The sequence below is a fragment of the Carettochelys insculpta genome, chromosome 9 (assembly GCF_033958435.1).
Source record: "Carettochelys insculpta isolate YL-2023 chromosome 9, ASM3395843v1, whole genome shotgun sequence".
Classification (NCBI taxonomy): Eukaryota; Metazoa; Chordata; order Testudines; family Carettochelyidae; genus Carettochelys; species Carettochelys insculpta.
Genome location: NC_134145.1, coordinates 23,737,568 through 23,759,283, shown reverse-complemented (window position 1 = coordinate 23,759,283; position 21,716 = coordinate 23,737,568). Strand labels below are relative to the sequence as shown.

The following is a 21,716-nucleotide window of genomic DNA, read 5'->3' as shown; positions in this document are numbered from 1 at the left end:
GCGTTTAAAACAAAGTCGGGTTGAGGTGGGGGTGGGGGAATGAATTGAAAACACTGTTGAAGCACAAGACTTCTTTGTGTTTAGGCAGTTAACATTCAGCTTTGTTGAATTCAATAAGGCAACAGATGACCCAAACAGGACACTAGTAAAACCAGGTCCAGCAAGGCTGCTTGATGCAGCTGACTCTAGTATTTTATACCCTTACACAAACAAGCCCAGTGTCAGAGGCAATTAGTTAGAGAATCGTAAATCACTTTTCAAAGAGAAACCGTTATCAGCAAAGAGAAACAGGTACCTGGAAGCTGGAGCCTTAACTCCAAACAGTCCATTAACACAGCCCATAGAGCTCATCCTCCCTGCCATCCTCAAACAGGTCAAGCAAAGTACAGGCTATTGTGTGTGTGCAGGAGTAAGGGATGTGAAATGGCTTTTTATACAAGATGGTTTCCACAACACTGTTAATAGCTTTGTTGCGGAGCACTAACATCCAGCCCAGTGGTTCCCAGAGTGCAGTGCATCCCACCCATGGGACATGACAGGGCTTCTACAGGTGCAGGATAGACAATAAATTACTAAAAGTCAGGAGCTAAGCACTAGGCCTGGGCGCACCTAGAAGACTGAAATCCTGAAAAGGGTACACACGTTTTACATTTGGGAAACACTGATCTACATACCTCATCCAGTGCATTAAATGTTCCAGTATATCCATATGTACTCTGCATCCAACTCCTGTGTTGAAACAAGGTCAGTCTAGAGCTCAGGTACTGAAGAGACTCTTCATAGAGGGTATGCTCAGGGGACTATTTGTGCCCATTTTAAGGCACCTTTATACTACCAGAGTGATACAAAAGGATCCTTAGTAAGTTGGTCTCCATCTCTAAAGTGATTGAATTGCTCCAGAGAACAGTATGTACATTTTTGTACCTGTCTGCATCCTTGCAATTTTATATGTTCTCAGTTTGCAGATATTGTAAGAATCAATGAAAGAAATAGAATAAGGCAAAATATAGGGAACTATTAGCTAAATACCACTGTCTCCTATGTGTGACTAAGGCCTTGTGTGTATGACTGTGGGCCATCAACCTAACTTACGCAACTTCAGTTAAATAAATAACAGGTGAAATTGAGTTACTTTGGTCTTCTTACCATGGTACCTTTCCAGTGGTAAATTGACATCTGGTGTTCTTCATCATCACTAGTGACTGCTGAGTGGAACACAGACTACAAAATAGATTAGTAAGGGTAGAACACGGTTTTCATTTGAGACTTCAAGGACTATATAGTTTATCATGTTTGCTTTGAGCTTGATCTAGAGTTCTGGATTCTAATAAAACATGCCAAGTTGTACAAGTTACCATGTAGTGTTCTCCATTATGGAAGACATCTAAGCACAATCTCCAAACAGACTATACCAGAGGTTGGCAACCAAAATAGTAAGAGCCATTTTTTTCAAATTTGGTAAAAACCTCAAGAATTCAAGAGCCGCAATGCATGTGAAAAATAATAAACAACATCAAGCCATGCTTTTTGTAACCCGTTTTAAGAACAGCATACACACAGTTATTTGTCATGCAATTTATATTTACAGCAGGATGTTCACAAATGTTTTACATATTCTATTTCCTCACGCTTTAAATGTGTGTGTCTGTACCACTCTCTTCCTCAACTTTCACCCCCGAATCTTCTTTCTCTCTGGAAGACACCAGATTCTGAAGAATTTGTTTTTGAAATCACTGTACTGTTCTGATACTTTGATAAAGCACTATTTTATATGTTCACTGTCCATTAATGGCTCTCCCCATTTCATGGACTCCTGAATTGCCACAAAACTAGCCACAGTATGTTACTTAGTGATTTCATCCATTTAGTGAATGGGTTCTTACTTTGCTCTGCTTTGTGTAGCAGCCCCTCTACGGCTTCTTTTTTTGCCATCTCCAGGTGGATACTGTTTGGCAAAGGTAGTGTGTTTTTTGAGAAAACACGACTCAAGGTTGCACTTTTTGTTGTTGGCAAATTTCTCATTGTAAATGAGACATAAAGGGAACCCAGCCCAACTCAGTACAAATGTAAAGGATTGGATCCATTCAGTTTGAAATTCTGTTTTCTTCTTTGACTTTCCTCTGTTTTGAAGTCATTCCAATCCAACTTTAATTATGCCAATTTTACTTCATGCCTAATTTCACTTTTCTTTCTTAAAATGCATGTTGCCTTTTGCAGAAGGAATGCTGCAAGCTTCCTTTTCCTTTTGAAAATCAAAACTTTATTAGCAACACAATCAAAACACAAATACAATATCATATCCCACAATACACGGCACCATTAAAGTGGGAGTTTTCCAACCTTTTGAGATCACATATAGTTTGCTATTTAGGTATGAGTTGTTCATTGTTGGGCTTTTAGATGTTCGTTGTTTATTGAAAATAATTAGGAGAGTTTTTTTTCCTTTGCAATTAGAGCAAATTGGCTCAATTTTTAATGGGTAGATGCGCTCACCATGCTGATAACAAAGAAAAAAAAAGTTTCTCAGCCTTCCTTACGAGAATGATCCCACAGGCTAGTCGCCACGGGCTTCCTGGTGCCAAATTCAACTTAGTGAGCTTCCTGTTACCTAATTCCTGCGCACCTCAAGAGCAAAGGAAATGGAAGCAGTCAGAGCGGACAACTGTAAGACATTGTGGGATACATACGGGACACCTCTGGAGGCTACTACAGTCTATCATGTAGTGTAGCCATAGCCTGAGATGGTCCACTGCAGTGGTGGTTTCTGGCATAGATAATGACCAAGAACTGAACTATAACTCATTCACAAAGATTAGATCATTCATTTTTGGTCAATTCTGAGCTTGGCTTGCTTTGAACATGCAACTTACAATGTGGCAAGCTCAGTAGCCTATTACCCATCACTCCCTCAATGTTATACATCTCCTACTATAGTCTTTCAGATGGAATTCAGTCCCCATTTGAAAAAAAAATGAATACTGCATCTCTGTTTCCTGAGAATACGTAGTTTTTTATTATTGTAATTCAGCACTATGATGAACCAAAACAACTTTTCAATCATTTACTCTTATGTATGACAGGAAATCATTTGCTTTGCATGATTTACAGCTTCTATCAATCACACTTGAGTGTGGGTAATATTTTAATAGGGTTACCATAAACAAAATTGTGCCACAGTAACCCTCCTGGTAATTTTGAATGTGTGCAGTTCACAGAAACTAAAATCCAAAATGTGAATGGTGATTTTTTCAGTTTTTCTGCTCTAAAAATATGTAGTTAGTGAAACTATTGCACACAGCATTAGTTCCTAAAAGTTGTTCATAGTATTTGTCCATAAAAAAAGCAGATTGATTTCAGGAAGAAGAGAGGAAGAGTTTGGGTATTTTCTTTTTAAAGTGTACAAAATATGATAGTAAAAGCACGCCACCAAATAAAAAGTAAAACATCTTCAGCTCTGGTTTCAGAGGAGTAAGAAGAACACAATACACAATTAAAACAAACTCTGCTGCTATAGCAATAATCCCTGTTTTAATTTGTCAATACATGGTATTATAACTCAGTTGGGTCTAAACATTCATTACTGTATACTTAAATTTTAAATATTCTGAAAGCGCAAGTTTCTAGAAATCAGAAAACTTAGTACACAGAAGAAATTGAAATCTATGGATCTGGAAACCATAGCCAGCAAACCACAATCTATTACTCTATTTCGTCAGAGCTTTTTTATTAGGTTGCCAGACATGCAAATATGCTGGTTAACAGACATCAGCTGGGGAGGCACAGGCAGCGCTCAGGAGAGGGAAAGCCAGGGGTTCCCCGAATGGGCCCGAGGGAATGCCAGCAGTGTGGGGCCAGAAAGCCAGCTGGGGCCAGGGAAATGCTGGCAGCGTCAGGGCCAGGAAGCCAGCTGGGGCCGGGGTAACACTGCTGGGGATGTGGCCACGCCACTGGGGCCGGTTAATGGAAGCAGCACTGGGGCCGGGCAAAGGTGGCAAGCTGCCAGGGCTGGGAAGCTGGCAGTGCCAGGGCCATAGTAATGCCAGCAAGCCGCCAGGGCCGCGGGAATGCTGGCAGCACTGGGACCAGGAAGCTAGTAGTGCCGGTACCAGAGTAATGCTGGCAAACTGCTGGGGCTGGGGTAATGCCAGCAAGCTGCCAGGGGCTAGGAAGCTGGCAGCATCAGGCATGGGGTAATGCTGGCAAGCTGACAGGAAACTGGCAGCACCAGGGCTAAGGGAATGCCACAGGGCTAGGGCAACACTGCTGGGGGCCAGGTGGGGAAAACACTAGTAAGCTGCCGGGGCCAGGAGAACACCAGGAAACTGCCAGGGCTGGGAAGCCAACAGCACCAGAGCTGGGACTAAGGGAACTCCAGCAGTGACAGGGCCAGGGGGAAGCAACATGTTTGTGCCGGTTACCTGAGAGTTCTGGTTGAATGAATACTGGATAAAAGAGAGGGTTTACTGTATTTTGGTTTCAGTATTTTGTCTTTGTTCAGGTCCCAAATCTGCTCCTTTTGAATTCAGTGATGAAACTACAATGTACTCCAATATGTGCAAGTTTGGAGCTTTTCAAGTTTAAAGAAGTTACTAATATCCAAGAAAATATTAGTCTTGATATGTATCATGTCATCACGGACAATAAAATAATCCCTGAAATTTTATGACACATATATGCCTCAAAGTTAAAGTAAATGACCAGTTTTATTTCAGATGTTGAAGGTCCTTAAGAAGAAAAATGTATTATTGAAAAACAATTCAATACCATTCTGGAGGCCAAAGACATGCTTTAGAAAATACAATTTTTGTACAGAGATGGAGGGAAAAAAGCATAAAAGTTGTGGTTAAACAAGTACATAATACAGAAGTGTGTGAAGGAAGGGTTTTTTAAACTGCATTCAGAAACAATATTAAAGTCTTCTTTTCTTTATGAGGCCAGCCACAGCTGAGGACAACGACAGCCAACATCAATGGTTGATATAATTTATAGAAATTTCCTTAACTTTTAAACTTGCCAACATGTTCTCGTGCTATGATCACTCTTTGGATCTGAGCTGTTCCTTCATAGATCTGAAAAGAATTATGATACCTTTACTTTATTGTGTTATATTGCCAGTTTTTAAAAACTTTTTAAAAATACAGCAAGATCAGTTCCAATATAGCAAACAAAGGTTACAAACAAAAATTTACACAATTTAGAAACTTTGATCTTTTCTAGGAAAACAACAGAGAGAGAAAGATAAGCAGAGTGAGGAGATAAAGGATTGTTAGAAACTACAGAAAAGGGAGCTGAACAACAGGCTAAATGGAAGGAATTATTTACAACAGTAAAGCAAGACATTCCCCGTATCTTGACACATGATAGTCTAATTTGGCCCAGGAAAACTTGGAAAGAAGTGAAATATGGGTGTGGGAAAGACATATTACAGGAAAGGTGAATATTATCTCAGAGTTTAAAACCAGACAGGATCATTAGGTCATCTAGACTGATTCTGATCACAGGCCATTAAACTTTATCCCTTTACCTCAAAATAGTAGTTTAACTAAAGCATTTCAGTTCCCAGGAAATTAACTATTGTGTGCCCAAAGAAGACAACAAGAGAGATCAAGGTCCACCAATCCTGGAGGAACCTACAATGGCAGGAACTGATCAGATGAAATATGCTCAGATGATGCTAGCAGGAGATCCAAGCCCCATTCCTACAGTAAGGTGAAAAACCCCCACTGTTAGGCTTGTGAAATTTGGTTTTAGAACAAGGCAGGGAGAAAAAGGAGACAAGGGAAAAGATTCATAAGTTATGTAAAGCAGTGTTGCTCTCTTCACCCAAAAGATTCATGGTTACCTTCCCCCTTATTTTCTTAACTTCTTTTGTTGTTTCTCTCTCTATTTTCTCATTGCTTCCAATGCCACCCTACCGTACTCAGTAATCCTGTATGTCTTCATCTCTCATCACACATTTATCATGTTCTTGGGAACGGAGATCTTGCTCTCTCCTTTTCTCTTGTTGCTCTCACCCCTCCTCTGTTCTATTCTACGTGCTGGCAACAAAACAATATTTACTATGGGGCTCTTTGTGCTAGGACAGAAATCTGGATTTTTGTCTTTATCTTTTCTTCTCATATACAAGGAGAAAAAGGCATGATAGGAGACAGGCAGTATGGCTGGTGGTTAAAGAACAGGACAGAGTTAAGATTTCAATTCCTAACTCTTCTAAAAATTTGTATGGATTTGGTCAAGGTCACAGAGCCTCAGTTTTTCTAACTACATAATATAGATAATTATCTACACCACCAGATGTTTCAAGATTCCTAAAAGATAAGCAGTATATAGCTGTTGAGCATTATCTGAGCAACAAAAGACCTCTAAGTCTTGTTAAGAAAGCACAAGCTGGCTTTCCACTGGGGCTGGGGGCGGCAAATGGCGCAGTTGTACAGGGGTCCAGCCTTCCAGCAGTGGTGGCTGGAGCGCTGGGCCCCTTTGAAGTGCCGTGGCAGAGCTGCTCTACCACTCCACACAGCTCAGGGGCTAGGGTAGAGAAGCGGGATTCCAGCACGGTGGCTTGAGTGGTGCTAAAGGCTGACTGCCCTTATCCCCACCACTTCCCCATTGGTCCTGTCCCTTCCAGGGTTGTAGAGCCAGGCTCCCATGGTACCTATAAGCCTTACTGATCACAAGAAAGAGTTCACTTAATAATACATGTTTGAAAGTAAGTAGAACAAGCTTCAGGGTTGTTTTTTTTTTATTCACTTATGCACAATGGCTATTTTTTGGAGTTGTACAGAATGAAGATCCAAAGATCATGGTCACTGTTACTTAGTTTTGTAATTGGGACTAAACAGAAAACAAGCAAGGAGGGAAAAGCTTTATCAGAACAGTTTAAGGAAGAAAGTGTGAAGTAGTGAATGAAATCAAGTACAGAAATTAAAGAAAAGACCAGCTGAAAAAACAAAGCTTTTGCAGATGAAGTATATAGCCAAAAGCACACCATCTGTCATCAGGCAGTGATAGAGTAGGGCAGACAAAAAAGTATTCAAGGACAAGATATGTGAGGCATCAGAAATGGGAGGATGGTATAAATCTGCCCAGATTTAAAAAAGCTTTATAAACCATTAATACATAAATTAACATAACATGTCAAAATAAAAGCAAACATATGTAAATCAAGAAACTGGTTTTACTATTTTATTTACGAGACCATTTGTAAAATGCTAATTCTAAATTGCTGGATTGTGATTCTTGTATAAATTCTTAAGTAGTGTTTTCTCTACTTTACCTCTCTACACATTTGTTATTTTTTGTGGAAATATATTTCTGTCAGTTTGTCTGTGCAGGGATATAAGACATTTACTGACATTTGTGAATAAAAATCTAATCCAAGTCTAAATCTGACTGTCTCCATTAATCTCTTTGCCTGAGTTATATTTGTAATACATTAACTAATTATCTGAGGCTTTCTTCTCTTTCATTTCTTTTATGGTTTTGATTGGTCTCCTGTTATTGACCTTTGTGGCAATATTTTATTAGAAAATATATATATGTATATGCGCTATTCCAGTGTTTCTCAACCTTTTTTAATAAAGTATGCCTTTTTCAACATAAAAAAAATAAGTACACCCAGTTTATGAGTACCCACAATTTTTTCCTACCATTCCAACACATTTATTTAAACAACGTAATTGTAACTGGTTGGTTGGAAGACATTGCCTATAAGCAATAATCTTGCCATTGTACTTATCATTGTGCAAAGAGGATAAATAAAAAAATATTAGATGACCATAGAATACGTCTATTTTTTATTCATAAATATGTATGTGTTTTATGCAAATATCAATGAACAGTGATAAAAGAAAAATTATAATTAATGTGAAATTTGAACTTGTTTGGATGAACTCATGTTCAAAGCTGTTTCAAACTGCTGAGGACCACAATTAAATCAATGTTTCTGATAACGGTTTCCTGTGTACTACCTTCTTCCACTTCTGCAGTTTTAGTCTTTGTTTTCACAAGGAATCTCTCCATTTTAAACCCTTTCAGTTGTAATTATAACACTAAACTAAAATTGTACAAACAGCAATTTTATCACTTCAGATAACAAGCATAATATTCCAGAGCCAGGCACCACGAGCTCCCCACTTTAACCCGATCCCCCTTCCCTCCTCCAGAGCCAGGCAGCCCCAGCCCTCCCCATCACCCACTTGAACCTAATCCCCCTTCCTCCAGAGCCAGGCATTCCGCCCCGCCTCCCCCAGCTGTAATCCAATGCTGGTGACTCACTTGCGCCACCATCACCACTGCCACACACTTCTCCCTTCATGTGCTAGGGAAGGATGCGTGCACAGAGCAGTGCACAGCACTCTCATGGCTCCAAGCATTTTATTGCTCAAAGAGCCCCATATGGCTCCAGCATGCATAGCCCCCGGACTTCTCTCAGAGTACGCATATCACACATTGAGAAACACTGCTCTATTGATTGCATCAGTTTTCTGAATTCTGGATTGAAGAATTATCATTCTTCAGACACTGATCACCGGTTTTGTGTTTTGGAGTAATTCTAATTTTCTTCAATATTGCATCTAATCATACTTCTCTAGTTTTGGCTTCTGTTCCTCATCTTTTGGGAAAAGGATAATCAATAGTGTTGCCTTATCTTTCCATAAAGAGCCTTCAGATGCCTTGCTATGCTTCATCCACTGTCATTTTGAGTACCCCAGCCTCTGAAAGAGGGTTTTTTATTCCAGATTTATACCACCCTCTATTATGGTATACATTCCTCAATACTGTAGGGTACTCCTAGAATCCCTGAGGAGAGCAAGGGCTCATCCATCTTGTGTCAAAACACCCAGCCATTGAAAGACAAATCCGCTATGGCCTGTTGAATGTCAGGAGTAATGCCTGAATTCTGCAGCCAGGACATGGTTATTATGAGACCACAACTCTGGATGAAGTGTCCCTGACATCCAGCGTGGACTGCAATGACTGCCAAGAGGGCAGGGAACTGGACTCGATGACCTCTTGAGATCCCTTCCAGTTCTAGTGTTCTATGATGCCTCAGCCACTGAACAGCCATCACTGATAAACATCCTGTGATGGAGTGGGGGATACAGAGGGTGTGGGTCTCCTGCTGAGGGTAACCTGGTCGACCAGGTAACGCCTTTGTACTGGAGACAAAGGAGGAGATGGAGCCTGAGGGGTTTGAATTGGAACTGGGAGTTGGGAAGCAGTTAGTCTGGGCTGAGAGCGAGCGAGACCAAGGAGGGGGCAAGGCCCCGGCTCTGGGGGCCCCTCGGAGCCTCCTCTCCCCAACACGGATTTGACTGGCTGTCTCTGCCTGCTGTACTGACTCCTCTGTACAATGCTGTGTCCTGTCGACTAATAAACCCACTGTCCTGCTGAGTGAGAGTCACTCCTGCCTGCAGACGGGGTGCAGACCTTGGGGGACCCCGAACTCCATCACACATCCAAAATTCTTCTCTTGAGATTTCAGACAGCTGGTCCCCAAACTTAGACATAGCTGTCCAACTTACAAAGCTGTACATGTACAATACCTGCTGGGCTGCAATTTGCATTTGCAGGGAGGAGGTGGTGTAGGACTTCCTACCCACTAAATTCATCCCTTTGTAGTGCCAGTCCATCTCTCTCCTTTAAGGCTCTACTGTTAAGGAAGTTACAAAAACAGCATTTGGGGCTGGACAGGAGTAAAAGGCCTCAAACCCCTGCACTGGGGTGAAACAGGTGTTCCTCCATGTGCTTTGAGGTAGGCAGTACCAAAGACAGGTTGCTCCAGAGAACCTCTGCAGGCTCTAGGAGAGCATCCTTATAGGACAGTGGTTCTCTCAAAAGCTGATGGCAGCAGGTGCTCCACTAATTTATGGGTATTCTCCTACAGGTATTCTGCCTAAATGATCAGGCAAGTAGCCAAGCACTGCAAAAGGTCACAATAAGCCTTGGAATCACCTGATATTTGAGGAGACAAAGAACCAGGCATTGCTGGACAGATGGAGTTTCATGGGTAGCTCCAAGGGCTCCACACGGGGAAGGCTCACTTGTGCAGTGTGTCCACAGTTCACGTCACTGATTTGCCAACAACATCACAGAGGAATACGACCTCTGCACCCCATGAACAAGGATAGGGCATTAGTGGCCAGTGGGCACCCTCTGCCTTCTGCAAAACAAGTGACACTCTTGGTCCACATAATGCTTCAAAAATAATCCCCACTTTGGGTTAGCAGATGAAGAAAATAAAATGTTAAGAACAGCCACACTGAGTCAGACCAAAGGTCCAGCTAGCCCAGGATCCTGTCTTCTGATAGTGGCCAATGCCATATGCCTCAAAGGGAGTGAACAGAACAGGTAATCGTTGAGTGATCCATCTCCTGTAATCCATTTCCGACTCTGACAAACAGAGGCTAGGGACACCATTCCTACCCATCCTAGCCAATAAACAGATGGAGGAAGGTCCCAGTCTCTGCTTCCTCTTGCCGTGCCTACCCAGATGCTGCTGCTTGCTGTGAACCTGAGTCCCACTAAACGTTCACAGCAGCATTACTGAGGCGCTTGTTAAGACAACACTGGACACCCGCTAGGCCAATGAGGAGTTAACAAAGGGAGCCTTCCTTTTACCACATTCATCTCTTTACAGTTGCTTATTAGCTTAAAAGTCATCTGAATTGGGCTGAGAAATGTGTCTGATTAAAACTAATTCAGGCTCCTTAATGGGAATGTTGCATGGGGTCAGGACAAAGCGTGTTTAAGAATGGTGTTTCAGCCTACATGTGGACTTGCTATGTCAATATTCCTATGCTCCAACTTAAGACAGCATTTAGTAAGATGGCTCTTATTTGGAAAGACACGCCAGACCCAGAATAAAAATATCCACATACTGAGCGTTGTAAACACTGAAGGCACAAACAATATCTCTCTGAGGTCTCAGAGTAAGTCTAAGAGCTAACTAGTCATCAACTTTGGTTTCAAATAATACATGCCAAGGATCATTATTGATCTACAAGGTACTTACCTCTCAATACCGTATCTCCCCTTCCTAACACATTGCGTAGCCCAGGACTACTATAACATGTTGCCTAACCTTAGCTAAAACATATTCTGTGCTGGAGATTAGGGAGGTTCTGTGCTTTGGGAGGTGAGGGAGGACAAGGCAGAGGGGTTCTTGGGTGCAGCAAGGCCGAAGCTGACCTCTTGGCCAGTCACAAAGCTACCCAGTTTCCCCAATATACCCAAAAAATGAAACCTGTCTCCAGATGTGCAAAGCAAGGCCTGCACACAAAAAGTGCAAGGCAGGCAGAGAGAGAATGCAACGTTGCAAATATTATTTTGTAGTCAAATTTAAAAGCAACCAACCACTAGCTCATTTCATAGACACAATGCAACCTCTATTGTGACATTTTAGTTATTTGTTTCACTTACCTGATAGATTTTGGCATCTCTCATTAGCTTTTCTACAGGATACTCAGTATTAAATCCATTTCCTCCAAAAATCTGGACTGCATCTGAAGCTAATTGGTTTGCAATGTCACCAGCAAATGCTTTGGCAATGGATGCGAAGTAAGTATTTCTGTGACCAGCATCAGTCTCCCAAGCAGCCCTTTGGTAAGCCAATCTAGCTAGTTCCACTTTCATTGCCATTTCAGCCAGCATGAAGGACACTGCTTGGTGCTACGATTGTTAAAATAAAAAGTTAATAGTGCCTTATTAGGATTCTACAGGGAATACAAAAGAAATAATGTAGCTTCTTTAATACTGTAGACAAACCAATATATGGAATTAGTTCTGTTCAGAGAGATGCCATGGGATGGCAGAAACTCACTGCCATGATTCCAAGCAATTAAATATTAAAATCACAAAATTCAGCTTTGAACTGCACTGTTTAGGTTCATTATTAATGTGCTCTGTTATCTTGCTTTAATCAAAAATAAAAGTTTGGTATCAAATCTTCTCTTCCCTGCAGCTCCCTGCCCAATAAGAAAGGAAAATGAAGTATTTAGTTGATGTAATTCAGTCCCACCATGTTGCATTCAAATGACCTACAACAGACTAATTCTTTAAAAGTTCATGGAGTTAGTACCTGATTAGCATTATTTATAGTTTTACATGGAGCGCTCAGTTCTACCGTCAGATTTAAAAAGCAGAGCGAGGGCAGAAAAATACTGCAAAAATAGAATCTCTCAACAGCATGTGCTACAAAACTCTGCACTGTAACTTTTTGTTTAACTTACTTCTACTATTGGTCTTCCAAAAGTTTTTCTGTCCAAAGCATACTTAGTAGCTTCATCCAGCGCTCTCTGTGCTAGCCCAACAGCACCTGCTGCTACCTGCATAGTTCAAACACAGCACACAGTAAAAATATCAAAATCCTCCCCTTTTACAAAAAGGTTTCAAGCTATCTTATTTCTGCTACTTACTGGTGGTCTGGTTTTATCAAAAGCTTCCATAGCAATTTTAAAGCCAGCTCCCTCAGCACTAAGAACATTTTCTTTGGGCACTCTCACATCCTCAAAGACAATACCTCTTGTATCTGAGCAGCGCTGACCCATATTCATCTCCTGAAAAGGAAGTTTACAAAAGGTGTAACCAGAACTAAATATTTCCATGGCATGACATGCTTTTTTAAAATTTTATTTTATTTAAAAAAAAAAATGGAACAGATTTTTTCAACCAAGTTTTCCAAGTTTAGTGCACCAGATACACCCACAGAAGATGGAGACATGCATATCGAGTAACTCCACATACAAACACCCATTTGCATTGCAATTAACCAATGTATGTATTTCTGCCTTTTTTTTAAAAAATACAGTTTATAAAACAAGGGTAGATTAAATTTCAATCACAAGAGACAGCTAAACAACTTCGACAGAACTGCATTTGGCGAGATGAAGAGTTACTTCTATTTGATAAACAAAAACAATTTCTTTACTTACGCTAAAAACATTCAAGGAGTTTATTAAATCAATGATATTTAAAAAAAAAACTCCATCACTAGCTTTTCCCTATGCTCTTTACTCCCTTCATTTTCTCTAAGCACAATTAAAAATTGCAGGTTTCACCTCTTGCTTACAGCCATTTTCTAAAGCAGTTTCACTTCTGGGTTTTGACGCACTAGCTGAAAAACATTTCTGACAAACTGTTTTTACTCTGAAAGAGTCTACTGAAAAAGTACAAAGTCAAAACTGTTCTTATTAATGTTTGTTTTATACATGGTTGCTTTAATTTTGGATTTATTTGAAAAATACAGAAATTTAAATTTCAATTCTAACTTGTTCCAAGCATCTGGGATACTGCTCCACAATGTAAAACAAGTTTAATCTGTGGCAAGGTTCCACCTGCTACACATAGTGGTGCTGTTCAAGTGACATAACAACCATGGCTGGGAGTCAAAAGAAGAGAGACACATGTTCCTCTTCCAATTAAATGGACATTTCAAGAGGCTGATAAACTTTGGAGTTACACATTATACATAAGAAATACATACAGAATTTCACACCAAAGACTTCAAATTGGAAAAATAAAATAAAACAATAAAAATATATGGACACACACATCTCATAGAACTGGAAGGACCTTGGGAGGTCATCGAGTCCAATTCCCTGCCTTCTTGGCAGAACCAAGCACCGTCCCTTTTTTTTTTTTTTTTTAATTATTTATTTGCCTCAGATCCCTAAATGGCCCCTTCAAGGACTGAACTCACAACCCTGGGTTTAGCAGGCCAGTGCTCAAACCACTAAGCTAAAAACAGTTTCAGGTACTACAATAGCCCACTTGTCATTCCCTTTCCCCTAGTTCCTTGACAATTTTTGTGGGTGTTTAACCACATTTTTCCTTTTCTGTGCTGCTTCATAAACACCAAAAAGACAGGTGCTCCATGCAGAGGATTCACGAAAATGACTAAACATGAAGTTATGCCAAATACACAATAGTAAAAGTAAGTATAGAACAAAGGTAATTTTTCATTTTCAGTAGTTAGGTGTTACTTGTAACAATAGTTAAAATCTCTTCAAACACAATTCAAGGTATGGGGTTTTTCAGATAAGCCACCTCTTCGTTATTCCCACCAGTCATGCTTCCCTTCAGGGGAGACACATTTGCAGTCAAAACAATGAAAGTCCTCTGATTGCAAGAAAGAGGTCTTATGTGCAATTCAGTATATATTTCTCACATATAACACTATAGTTTTTTATAAAGTTACTCCAGTGTAAACAAGAGCAAATCTTATAGGTGACCAAGTCTCAGACTGATGTGAAATACTCATCATACTAATATTCAGGGCTTTTTCTCCAGTGGAATACACCAGAACGGAGTTCCAGCACCTTTTTTCCCAGCACCACCATTTTAAAAGACAGCTAGGTGGTTTCAAGCTGCATGTGGCTCTTGTGTGGCTCCCACTGCTGCTCATTCCTTCAGCTTCCTGCCTTGCCTGCAGCACTGAAAGAGTAGGACTCGATTTAATTGGTTTCATAGCTGGCAGGAAGAATCTAGCCATTAAACCAATTAAATTGAGTCCTATTCTTTCAGCATAGCAGAGTGCTGAGAACTGCTCCTGCTGCACTATAAGTGGGGAGAGCCAGAGAGCTAGGGGGAACCGTGCAGCCCTGGTGAAGAGGTGATGGCGGCCGCTGAAGGAGCAACAGCACGCAGAGCTCCTGGGAAAGGTAAGTGAATCCTGGGTTTGGGGAAGTAGTTTGGGGCTGTGAGAAGGCTATGCCTGGGGGCAGGCAGGGCAGTTTGCATCTATAGGGGGTGGTGTGGGGCTGTGGGGAGTTCCAGCACCTTTTCTCTTTCTTTTCTTTTCTTTTTTTTTTTTTTGAAAGCACTGCTATTATGGTAGGCTTAGTAAGTCACCACTAATTCCTGTGCTAGGCACAGTTATGTTGTGTATGTAATACGTTAAAAACCATTCAATTAATAGTACTTTCTCTCTTAACACTACTACTTTTGAGCAGAGTAGTGACAACTTCCAGTATCTCAACTAGCACTCATAAATATCTGTGCATATATACGCCACCTTTCTTCCAATTTTGATTCCAGGGCTGTCTGCTTCTACAATAAATCCAGTAAAGGCTTTTCTTGCAGGGGCTTTCAGATCAGGATCAGAACGAGCTAACAAAAAATACCTAGTGCAAACATAGTAGATTGAGTGAACTTGTCTAAAGGATTAAAAGGTGAACAGACAATTTTTTAAAGATAGATGCTGCCATATAGTATTAACCATATCAAGAGATTCTAAAAAGGAGGCATTAAGTTCTTTTCTTTGGGTAGAGGATATGAACAACAGACAGCCTACTTTAAATTAGAAATATTTCTTCTGAGGCACTTCCAGTAAGCCCAACACCATGGTAACTAACTGCCATAAAATTACACAAGACAAATCAATGATTCAAAGGATCCTTTGCTCATACTGCAATGTCAATTTTTATTATATTAATTTCTAAACTTTGGAAATGGCATGAAAAATCTAATGCAGAGATTGGTCATTTCACAGAAGATCAAGGATTAAGCAAGCAAGTGGTTGTGTGAAAACCTTTAGAAGTAACCTATGACCGCAGGAGAGGAATTAATTTTATTCTTCTAGGTCTAAGTTACAATTCATTTCTAAAAGCAAAATGTAACAGATTTACTAAGTCACCCCCTGTAGTATTCATTGTTGACAGAAGAAAGATACTATCAGATTGTTCCTCAAAGACATTGAACCATTAAGCAGATTTCTTTGAAGCAGGCTGTACCGGGTATTAACTAGAATAGGATGAGAGAACAACACTTTTTTTAAAATGATCTTTACAGATTTCAAGGCATCATCATCTATATTTGGGAATACCCAGAGAAGTATTTTCTTTAAGATGCCACACAAATGTAAGTGATTTCTATAGCCAGCTATGTGGGAAGTGTTTGCGAGCTGTATTTAGGGCTAGAAGAAAGAACTAGTCTCTATGACCATACATGTAATCAAGATAGAGTACTTAACCGTAACAAAAGTTCTTTTAAGTACTGTGCAATAAGTTGTCATCTGTGTTTTATTTCTTTTTAAAATTAGGTAGAATGGTTTGGCTTTTAAATCATGCTGCTATCAAACAGTAATTTTGCTATCTGGTGGCTATGTTAGTAGATCTTGTGGGGCACTAAAGCATACACTGTTAATTGCAAATTTCTGTTCTATAATGTAATGAACATGAAGATTTAGAAGCAGGATCATAAAAGAGAGTCTAATACTCCTCTCAGAGAAAACATTCAGTATATATAAAAAATGGTGAAGGGCTAAAGACAAAATAATTGAAACAGTAAAGCAGTTAATATACCAGTTAGCTTTACCACCATTGGTGATCCACATCTTTTGACCATTAATGATATATTCATCTCCTTTCTTCTCAGCTCTCGTTTTTATACCAGCCACATCAGAGCCTGCTCCAGGTTCTGTTACACAATAGGCCTAAAAGAAGGAAAAAAGCAAGGCCAAGAATAACAAAAATGTTACTTCATTTAATGAAGAAGACTGCATAGACTATCACACTGTGTCGGTACCAAGCTGTTACTTATAACATACTTAATTTTCCCCTCACTCAGTGTGCTTCCACAAATGAATTAAAAGAAGTTTTATCCCTCCCCTCCCCACACCACCCCCCCAAAAAAGATAAAAAGCAAAAGCTATTTTTAATAGGTTAAAGCCTCCAGAGTAAATAACTAGACGATATGTAAAATTTTGACAAGCCATACCATGCAGTTTACTTCTTTCCCATCACTTTGAAAAATAAATGATGTGAGTAGCAACTCCATTTTATTTTTTGTCTCCCATTTTTTATAACCCTGATGCACCATAATTTAAAAATCTGTTAATAATTCAATCAGTATACAGTAGTAGTGACTTACTGGTAGATTGAGCGGCATTAGTAAGAGCATTGCTAACAGATCAAGGGAAATGATGAGCCCCCTCAGTTCAGCACCGAGGAAGCTACATTCTCGCGTAGCGCACACAGTTTTGGGCTCTGCACTACAGAATGGATATGGACGAATTGGAGGAAGTCCAGCAGAAGGCAACAAAAATGTTTGTGGGGGCTGGAGTGCATGACTTATGAGGAGAAGCTGAGAGAAGTGGTCTTATTTAATCTGCAGAAGTGAACAATGAGGCGGATTTAATAGCAGCTGTCAACTATAATAAGGTCTCAGGGTATGCAAACCCAGAGTATGCAACCCCGCTCTTACGCGGCTGACCTCTGATTCCTACAGTAAACCCTGGAAATGCATGATTTCCAGCTGCGCTTAACTCGCTCCCCCACGGCCCTGGCTCAACCCTCCCAGCTCTGCATGGCCCCAGCTCAGCGCTCCCCCTGCCTCCACCTCCACCTCCGCTCACCACCTGCACATAGCTCCTGCTCACTCCTCACCCCCACCTCTGGCTCTAGCTCACCACCCCTCAGGCGCAAGTCTGGCTCAACCTCCCCGGCCCCAATTAACCCCCCTGCTGGCTCACCATACATCGCGCGTGGCTCTGGCTCATGCCCCCGCCACCCTGGTTTAACACACACCCCACCACCACCCCCATACAGCCCTGGTATCATCCTCCCGCCCCAGTTCAACCCTCTCCCCTCCCTGGTTCAAACCCCTCATGTGCGGCCGTGGTTCCATTCTCCCACCCCAGGTCAAAACCTCCCCACGCGACTCCAGTTCCATCCTCCCTCCCCAGTTCAAACCCCCCACACGCGGCTCTGGTTCAACAATCCCCTGCCCGCCACCACCCTGGTTCAAACCCCCCTTGCGCAGCCCTGGTTCAAACTCCCTGGGTCCAGCTCACTATCCACACACAGCTCTGGCTTAACTCCACCCCTGCCCCCGCCCAGCGCCCTAACCCACCCCAAGCTCACGACAGAACAAGAAGCAATGGTCTCAAGTTGTAGTGTGGAAGGTCTAGGTTGGATATTAGGAAAAAATACATCACTGGGAGGGTGGTGAAGCACTGGAATGTGTTGCCTAGGGAGGTGGTGGAATCTCTATCCTTACAGATTTTTTTTAAGCCAGGCCTGACAAAGCCCCAACTGGAAAGATTTAGTTGGGGTTCATCCTGCTTTGAGCAGGGGGTTGGACCCCAAAGATGGGGTTTACCTTCGAAAGAGCCGCGTCTACACAGCTTTTCTTCTTTTGAAAGAGGAATATGCAAATGATGTGCCACATGTGTAAATATGCATCTCATTTGCATTTTCAATTTCCCTCATTTGCATGCCTCTTTCAAAAGAGGAATGGAAGTGTAGACACAGCCCTTTACAGTACAGAGAAATTCAGACACTAGTACTAGTATAGTTTTGAAGAGTGCAAGCTCCTTATTTGATACCAGTGTGTCACAGAGGAGAACTTAGTCCAGTGTTGGTAATTCTTCTAAGGAGTACAAAAAAATAGATTGTGTAAGTGTCAAAAGGTTCAAGATGCAATCCAGACTAGTGAGGGTTAAGTAACCACCTGTTCTGTAACCCAGGGTGCTCCAAATGCTTTGCTACTTAATTCCAAGTCATGACATTCACAGTCGGCAACAACATGCATGTTCCACTCTGATGGCCTACTTAGATATGTAGCTCTGGTTCTACAACTCTGACCCTACCAGCCTGCGTGCAACACACCAGCCACCCTACTTGGCTTTTTATCAGATATAATTACTACTTTCAGAGTGACCACAACACAATCTCTCCCCATTATTCCCTAAACTGTGTGCTCTAATATCCAGCCCTCTCCTGCGCAGTTTAGACAGACAAACCTTATTATGTCTCTTATTATTTCACATAAGCACATCACAGCTTATTAACTAAACTGGGGCAAATATACCCTTCCTTTTAAACACAGCATTGTGGTGGTTTATAGTAAAAATAAAGCAAATTTAGTTACAATAGGGCATTGGATAACAGGTGCCAAGAAAGAACAATATTATAAAGGATTACAAGCAAATCTAAAAATCTAAAACTTAGTCTATCAAGGTACAGGATGGCTGTGTCTACACTTGCTCTGAACTTTGAAGGGAGCATGGTAATCAGGTTGATGGGAGATTACTAATGAAGTTCTGCAATGCACATGCAGCACCACGTTAGGCTAATTCTCCCCCATGGCAACATGCCACGTAGCTGCGGGCACTTCAAAGTGCCTTTACTCCCTGATTACCATGCCCCTTCGACATTCAGGGCAAGTGTAGACATAGCCAATTTGCTGAAAACAGTTTCTCACCAACCTTTCTTTTTTCCCAGTCTCTCCCAAAATGGGTTGGCTTCTCTTGTCTTCCCAGCTGAAAAATATTTGTCTAATCAGGATTCTCATCTAAATTCAGTTACCAGGGACTTCAACCCTACAGCCCCCGCCTTCACTGAGAAGCACATTTTCCTCAGCTTGCAAGAAAGACCTCTGTTCCCTTATGTCTATCTAGTGATGGGTGCCAAAGATGCTCCTTTTTTGGCTTATATCTTTCAAAGTTCAAACACTTTGGCTGCGCCTACACAGCATTCCCCTTTCGGAGGGGGAATGTGAATGAGGGAGATGGAAAATGCAAATGAAATACTGATTTACTAATCTCACTCTTCATTTGCATAGTTTCTCACGCAATCACATTTCTGGAAGAGACTTTTCCGAAAGCAAAAACAGCCATGTAGATAGGGATCCTTTGGAAAAAATCCATTTTTGAAAGAAGCCTTCTTCCTGAAATGAATGAGGAAGTGATGTTAGGTACATCAGGCCTGACAAGTGAAGCACAAATGAACCTCTGTGTCACAATGGCTACGTCTACACTAGCCCCAAACTTCAAAATGGCCACGCAAATGGCCATTTCGAAGTTTGCTAATGAAGTGCTGAAATGCATATTCAGCGCTTCATTAGCACACGGGCGGCTGCAGCACTTCGAAATTGACGCGCCTCGCCTGACGGGTCTCCTTTTCGAAAGGACCCCGCCTACTTCGAAGTCCCCTTATTCCCATGAGCTCATGGGAATAAGGGGACTTCGAAGTAGGCGGGTTCCTTTCGAAAAGGAGCCCCGTCGGGACGAGCCACGCAGCGGCGAGGCATGTCAATTTCGAAGTGCCGCAGCCACCCGCATGCTAATGAAGCGCTGAATATGCATTTCAGTGCTTCATTAGCAAACTTCAACATGGCCATTTGCGTGGCCATTTCGAAGTTTGGGGCTAGTGTAGACATGGCCAATGGGGCATATCCTAGTTTAGCTATTAAAGAAATACTGTCTTCCAACCTTCCATATATTAGCAACAGAAATAGCATTGATTGAAATGGCACTCATACTTCTTAACAAAAAAAGTAACTGCTCAGCCTACCATTACAAATAACCTGTAGGAGGGTGAGAGGGAGGCCAGGCAAGGCAGGGGTTAAACAAGGCCTGTTAGCCCAATCAGCCCCACCCCGGTTCACCTGTGCCCAGTGTCAGGCCTGGAGAGGTATAAAGGGAGGGAAGTCAGCTCAGTTTGGGGCTGACCACCCAAGAGGCAGGAGTAGGCTTTGAGACGGGAGGCCAAAGGCCACAGCTTCCACATGGTTAGCCACCAGAGGACGCAGCCCAAGACCATTCCCCAGGTACTGAGGGGAGCAGGGAGCCCCTCCCCAGGGAACCCCTCTTCCACCAAAAGGGGGAACTAGATTCTCGGGGCCACACCCCAAACTCAACTCATAGATGCTTGGGTGAGGGCTGCAGAACCACCCAACAGGCCCTGGCTGGGGGCCTAGCCACTAGGCCACCAGGGCCCAGGTGCGAACTGTTTGGAAGGGCCATCCTACTGTGCCAGCCATAGACCCAGCAAGTGTGAACCACTGAAGCAATGGAGCCTCTGATGAAGTGGATGGTGGAGCAACAGGCCAGGCAGCAGCAGCAGCAACTAACTGAGGAATTAGCAACCCACCAACAACAGCTGATGTAGCAGGTAACTTCCCTGATACAATCCCGAACGGGTCGGCGGCACCGGCACCAATCAAACTTGCAAAGATGGGCCCAGAAGACGACCCAGAGGCATTCTTGGAGACCTTTGAGTGTGTGGCCACTGTAGCCCAGTGGGCCCGCAGGCAGTGGGTGACCATCGTGGCACCCTACTTGCCGGGGGTTGCCCAGACTGCCTATAGGGCACTGGATGCGGTAGCTGCCCAGGACTATGCCCAGGTCAAGGCAGCAATCCTAGGTGCTCTGGATATCTCGGAAGAGACTTCCTGCCAGCGCTTCCATGGTGAAGTACAGGCCCCGGGAGCCCGACCCCGCCTCATCACCCAGAAGCTGCGGGACACCTGCTGGAGGTGGCTGAAGGCCAAAACAAAGTCCGGGGTGCAGGTAGCCGAGCAGGTCCTGCTGGAACAGTTCACCCAGATTCTGCCCTCTGGGGGAAGGGAGTGGCTGACGAAGAACCGTCTGGAAAATATGACAGCAGCCATCCAGTTGATGGAGAATTATCTAGTGGCCAAGTCCCTGGGGATAACTCCTACTGTAGCCCCCAGGTCAGGCAGAGGCACCCCGGCACAAGGGATGGAGGGGGGTCATGAGTCACAAGGCCGGGGTGGGCCCTGGCATCTGCCGCTCCTTCCTGGGCCACAGAAGACTCAGGTACTGGGCTAACCTTGGGTTTCAACCCCTGGGCCCTGAGCCAACCCATCATCTATCCCATAGGGAACCCAGCCACCTCTTGGACAAGGTAACAGCGACCTCACTCACGCCCCAGCCGGGAGATCTGGTTCCACATCCATCCCTGCCACAGGCC

At 42.5% G+C, this 21,716-nt stretch overlaps 1 protein-coding gene and 1 non-coding gene across 2 annotated transcripts in view; both read right to left on the bottom strand.

Annotated features, from left to right (window-relative positions):
- Positions 1–2,277: 2,277 nt before the first annotated feature.
- The window catches only part of ACADM (acyl-CoA dehydrogenase medium chain), a 39,174-nt gene continuing 19,735 nt past the window's right edge, over positions 2,278–21,716 (bottom strand). Inside the window, exons 7-12 of the mRNA XM_075002774.1 lie at positions 16,302–16,432; positions 15,014–15,122; positions 12,417–12,557; positions 12,231–12,326; positions 11,422–11,670; positions 2,278–5,069 (exon numbers count right to left, since the gene is read on the bottom strand). Of these exons, the coding sequence (XP_074858875.1) occupies positions 4,998–5,069; positions 11,422–11,670; positions 12,231–12,326; positions 12,417–12,557; positions 15,014–15,122; positions 16,302–16,432 (798 nt within the window). The 3' untranslated portion in view covers positions 2,278–4,997. The remainder of the gene's footprint in view (positions 5,070–11,421; positions 11,671–12,230; positions 12,327–12,416; positions 12,558–15,013; positions 15,123–16,301; positions 16,433–21,716) is intronic.
- Positions 10,921–11,000, bottom strand: LOC142018084 (small nucleolar RNA SNORD45). Its single transcript, XR_012646684.1, has one exon. It is a non-coding gene; the product is annotated as a small nucleolar RNA SNORD45 (small nucleolar RNA).